The following is a 5,458-nucleotide window of genomic DNA, read 5'->3' as shown; positions in this document are numbered from 1 at the left end:
AGCAGCTGATAAGTATTGGAGATTTTTAAAAGGTATTAAATTAAAAATCTATATAACTTTCTGACACCAGTTGATTTAAAAGTAATTTCCATCCCTCTGTATACTGTTCTGTATGGCGTCCCTCAGTATATACAACCACAGACTGTTATGGTGAAGTGTTAGTAATGTTGTGGACGGTTTATTACTATGAGATGAAGAACAATCCATCTCCCCCCTACACACCCTGCTCCTCCTTCCCTCCATGTCACTATGACATCATTACTGACCAGTAGCGGATAACAATAGGTCCATTTCGGGCCCTGAGCTCCTGGGGGGCCCGAGACCACCCAAAAAGACCATGATTTGCAAAATATCACTGCTTTTTTTACTGCATTTTATTTTTTTTTTACCACAAACCAATTCATCATGATATTATCTATCCTGTAGTATGAACACCACGCTAGTGTTGCCATAGTTACTCCGTCCCTGTTACTGACACAGCCTCCCAGTACAGCTCTGATGAGTGATGACATCACAATGGAATGTGCAGTGTCCTATGACATCACAGTGCTGTGTGCAGTGCTCTGTGTGTCCGGGCTGCACCGGCCTCACTCCTGATTCTGCTCTTGTAGATGATGGAGGCTCCGAGTGTGCTCGTGCTTTATGTGCTATTTATGCTCTGTGCTTGGTGCTTTGGAGTAAAGGAGGTGACTGAGACATCAGGTAATGGCGGCATACTGGGGGAACTCTACTGCTCTACATGGAAATTACATTTCTCTATATAATCTCTGTATTTTCCTTCCTGGACAGTGACCTCAGGGATAGTGACCCCCAGCGGGCAGGACGGCGGCCAGAACAGTGAGTAGTCACTTCCACAGTGATATATACACACACACACACACACACATCATATACTACTACTACCACAACTACCACTACCACTACTACTAATAACAATAATAATAATAATAATATCTGTCTCTGTTATTACCAGGCGGAGGCATTATCATCCTCATAGTCGCTGCGGTCCTTGTGTTTGTTGCCATAATCCTCTGGTAAGTTTCTGCTGCTTTTTTTTATTTTATTTCAGATCAACTGGTGTCAAAATTTTCTATAGACTTACAATTTGCTTCGCTATAATAATCTCCAGTCTTCCAGTACTTATCAGCTGCTGTATGTCCTGCAGGAAGTGGTGTGTTCAGATAAATGAATTGTGTAATCTTTAGACGTTTACCTAAGGACTTTGCTTTGTTTTACAGCGCTATATATTGGATCAGACGCCGGCGTCGCCACAAGCTAGAAGGGACCGAATTACGAGAAGTCATTGTCCACAATCCAGGTAATACTTACAATATCATAAATGTCTTAAAGGGGGACTCTGGCATTCTTTTTTCTTCTTTTAAATTTACTGACGTCAGAAAGTTATATAAATTTTTATTCTACCTCTATTTAAAAATCTCTAGTCTTCCGGTACTTATCAGCTGCTGTATGTCCTACAGGAAGCAGTGTATTCTTTCCAGTCTGACACAGGATGATACTGATGTCTTGCCTTTTACATTGCAGACGTTCCAGAGGTGGATATAATCCCGGATGTGGCGATTGGCTGCGGAGATGAAGCCGCCATTGTCGAGGAGGCTGAGCCCGTCATCCATCGCCTGCCACATATAGAGATCACCACCATGATCAAAAAAATGGCTGATTTCACGTCCAAGCCAAAAAAACGTCCACCAGTGGCAATGACGCTACATGAAAAGACGGAAGAAATCAAGAGGAAGAAGAGATTCCGTTTTAAGAGATTCCGCTCCTTCTTTAAGATCCAAAGAAAAAAATCTCTGACGAGGAGCCAAAAAAGGAAAGAACGAGATGAAAAATGCCGACAGGTCGGCCGGTGGCTGGAGCGGCGCAGAAACAAAAAAAATAGGATAGAAGAAAGAAGTCCCAGAAAGAGCAGGAGATCCTCCCTCCTCTGCTGTGGGTAAGGTGCCGTGCCGGCCATGGACCCAGCCTCATCCCCCATTATATTTCTCACCCACAATAAATATCTTCTGTGGAAATACTGCTGACTTATGGCCGTTCCTTTTCCCATCACTCTCAATGGATTAGATCCCTGTGATTCCTGCAGTTATTAGGAAACCATTACTATAACTGGTGAAACACGTAGGGAGTTAGGGGCAGGTACCAGCGGGGGGGGGTTCTTTTCCAGGACAATCTCACCACTCCATCAGAGGGGTCTAGATGAGAAGGATATACAAACGCGCTGACCATATGCAAATAGGAATACATTATCTATCCAGGTTGCAGGGCTCCTCTTCCTCTGTGCTTCTCCCCAGGTCCCGCGCGCTGCAGCATCAGAGCGGCCTGTCTCAGTTGGCAGGCCGCTCAGCCAATCACAGTTCGGGACCGCCATGGTCAGTGATTGGCTGAGCGCCCTGCCAGTTGAGACAGGCCGCTCTGAAGCTGGAGCGCTTGGGACCCGGGGAGAAGCACAGAGGAAGAGGAGCCCTGGACCATGGATAGGTATGTATACAGTTTAAACAAAGGCTGCAAGGACATCGGTAACGATCGGGCCGTGTAATAGGCCCAGTAAACGAGCAACGATCTAGCAGATCGCTGCTCGTTTACAGGTATTATAGGGCCCTGCTCGGCCCGTGTAATACCACCCTAAGGTTATAGCGGTTATCACTGTTTAAAAAACAGTTTTTTGTTTGTTTGTTTTTCCAAAAACAGCGCCATACCTGCCTCAAGGTGCGTCGTGTTACAACTTGACTCTATTCATAATACCATATGCAGCCAGACTGGGAGTGACGGGGGCAGACTGGAGAAGACTAGAGCTTTATCTCCTTCAGCATCACCCCCCTAATGTGGCCCCTCAGTATACCACCAGTATAATACAGTGAGGTGTGACTGGTGTATACTGGTATATAATCCCCTCATGTGGCCCTTCAGTATACCACCAGTATAATACAGTGAGGTGTGACTGGTGTATACTGGTATATAATCCCCCCCCATGTGGGCCCCTCAGTATACCACCAGTATAATACAGTGAGGTGTGACTGGTATATACTGGTATATAATCCCCCCCCCCATGTGGGCCCCTCAGTATACCACCAGTATAATACAGTGAGGTGTGACTGGTATATACTGGTATATAATCCCCTCATGTGGCCCCTCAGTATACCACCAGTATAATACAGTGAGGTGTGACTGGTATATACTGGTATATAATCCCCTCATGTGGCTCCTCAGTATACCACCAGTATAATACAGTGTGGTGTGACTGGTATATACTGGTATATAATCCCCTCATGTGGCCCCTCAGTATACACCAGCATAATACAGTGAGGTGTGACTGGTATATACTGGTATATACAGGGCTCCAGATGGCGACCAAAATGGTCGCCAATGCGACTGACATCTTGCAAATGGCGCCCAGATTTATTAATCTGGGCGCCATTTGCGACTGGCCCCGGCGGCGCGCTGTCTCTTTAAGGACTTCCGCCTTCCGCACGCTGCGCCGAATCACGTGGCGCCTCTGCGGCCGTCCGTCCAATAAATGACGGATGTGCTGGATGACGTGTGCGGGGACACGCTTCTCCAGTGACGTCATCCAGCACGTCCGTCATTCATTGGACGGACGGCCGCAGAGGCGCCACACTCCTCCAGCGCTTCTCTCCCGCCTCTCCTCACCCGGCGCCGCGGTTCTTCAAGTTCACCCCAGCGGCACCAAGCTTAGATAGTGGGTGAGTACAACCGGAGGGACGGCAGGGGTGACGGCCAGCCAGTAATGTGTGTGGGGGGACCGCGGCCTGGGCGGGGGATTGGTAGTGTGTCTGTTGTGATGGCGGCCAGGTGCGGTAGTCAGTGCGTGTGGGGTGCGAGGGGGGGGGGGGGGGGGTATGTATAGACTGCACAGTACCACTTCCCTTAGTGTGTATGTATAGACTGCACAGTACCACTTCCCTTAGTGTGTATGTATAGACTGCACAGTACCACTTCCCTCAGTGTCTGTATGTATAGACTGCACAGTACCACTTCCCTCAGTGTCTGTATGTATATACACTGCACAGTACCACATCTCTCAGTGTGTATGTATAGTCACAGTACCTCTTCCCTCAGTGTCTGTATGTATATACACTGCACAGTACCACTTCCCTCAGTGTCTGTATGTATATACACTGCACAGTACCACTTCCCTCAGTGTCTGTATGTATATACACTGCACAGTATCACTTCCCTCAGTGTCTGCAGTGGCGCCGCAATGATGAGGCGACCTGAGTCGTCTGCCTCAGGCGGCGCCACCAGCTGTTATCATGGGGGCGGCATTCAGTGGCGTAGCTACCACGGTCGCAGCGCCGCGACCGGGCCGCTACTGTACTGCCACTGTACTGCCCGCCTCCCACTCCCTCTTGTGACCGCAAGCAATGTTTTGCCTGCGATCACAAGAGGAGGCTGGGACGGCCTCCGGCTGACTTGCGGGGCTGGGAGCATCTTGAGGGCAAAAAACCAGGTCCCGCGAAGCTCCGCCCCCTCCGCTGGAAGCCCCGCCCCCAGCCGCGGTAAGCCCGCCAGCGCGCGTGACAAGAAGACTAGAGGAACCATTCAGGTGAGTAAAGATTTTTTTGTTTTAAAGGGCATGATGGGAGGTGTAGTGGTATGGTGGTGGAAGAAGAGGATGATGGGGGTGTAGTGGTATGGTGGTGGAACAAGAGGATAATGGGGGTGTAGTGGTATGATGATGGAACAAGAGGATGATGGGGGGTGTAGTGGTATGATGATGATGGAACAAGAGGATGATGGGGGTGTAGTGGTATGATGATGATGGAACATGAGGATGATGAGGGGTGTAGTGGTATGATGATGATGGAACATGAGGATGATGGGGGTGTAGTGGTATGATGATGATGGAACATGAGGATGATGAGGGGTGTAGTGGTATGATGATGATGGAACATGAGGATGATGGGGGTGTAGTGGTATGATGATGATGGAACATGAGGATGATGAGGGGTGTAGTGGTATGATGATGATGGAACATGAGGATGATGAGGGGTGTAGTGGTATGATGAAACAAGAGGATGATGGGGTGTAGTGGTATGGTGGTGGAACAAGAGGATGATGGGGGGTATAGTGGTATGATGATGGAACAAGAGGATGATGGGGGGTGTAGTGGTATGATGATGATGGAACATGAGGATGATGGGGGGTGTAGTGGTATGATGGAACAAGAGGATGATGGGGGGTGTAGTGGTATGATGATGATGATGGAACAAGAGGATGATGGGGGGTGTAGTGGTATGATGATGATGATGGAACAAGAGGATGATGAGGATGTAGTGGTATGATGATGATGGAACATGAGGATGATGGGGGGTGTAGTGGTATGATGATGATGATGATGGAACAAGAGGATGATGGGGGGTGTAGTGGTATGATGATGATGGAACAAGAGGATGATGGGGGTGTAGTGGTATGATGGAAC

General features: G+C 48.5%; 1 protein-coding gene across 1 annotated transcript; it reads left to right on the top strand.

The window, feature by feature from the left end:
• The first annotated feature begins 607 nt into the window (after positions 1-607).
• Positions 608-2,021, top strand: LOC138789450 (uncharacterized). The gene is made up of 5 exons (XM_069968099.1): positions 608-702; positions 790-837; positions 974-1,034; positions 1,239-1,318; positions 1,543-2,021. Exons 1-5 carry the CDS (start codon positions 612-614, stop codon positions 1,956-1,958), a joined length of 696 nt encoding a protein of 231 aa, XP_069824200.1. The 5' UTR covers positions 608-611; the 3' UTR covers positions 1,959-2,021.
• Positions 2,022-5,458: the final 3,437 nt, after the last annotated feature.

This window comes from Dendropsophus ebraccatus, chromosome 4 (assembly GCF_027789765.1).
Source record: "Dendropsophus ebraccatus isolate aDenEbr1 chromosome 4, aDenEbr1.pat, whole genome shotgun sequence".
NCBI classification, from domain to species: domain Eukaryota; kingdom Metazoa; phylum Chordata; class Amphibia; order Anura; family Hylidae; genus Dendropsophus; species Dendropsophus ebraccatus.
The sequence above is the reverse complement of the archived record's forward strand: the minus strand, read 5'-3'. Positions and strand labels throughout refer to the sequence as shown.

Bases quoted from the DNA above. Each gene is read 5' to 3' on its own strand.
- LOC138789450 (XM_069968099.1), top strand. From the start codon at position 612: ATGATGGAGGCTCCGAGTGTGCTCGTGCTTTATGTGCTATTTATGCTC. The intron at 838-973 runs GTGAGTAGTCAC...TGTTATTACCAG, and splicing joins GCAGGACGGCGGCCAGAACA to GCGGAGGCATTATCATCCTC. The intron at 1,035-1,238 runs GTAAGTTTCTGC...TTTGTTTTACAG, and splicing joins TTTGTTGCCATAATCCTCTG to CGCTATATATTGGATCAGAC.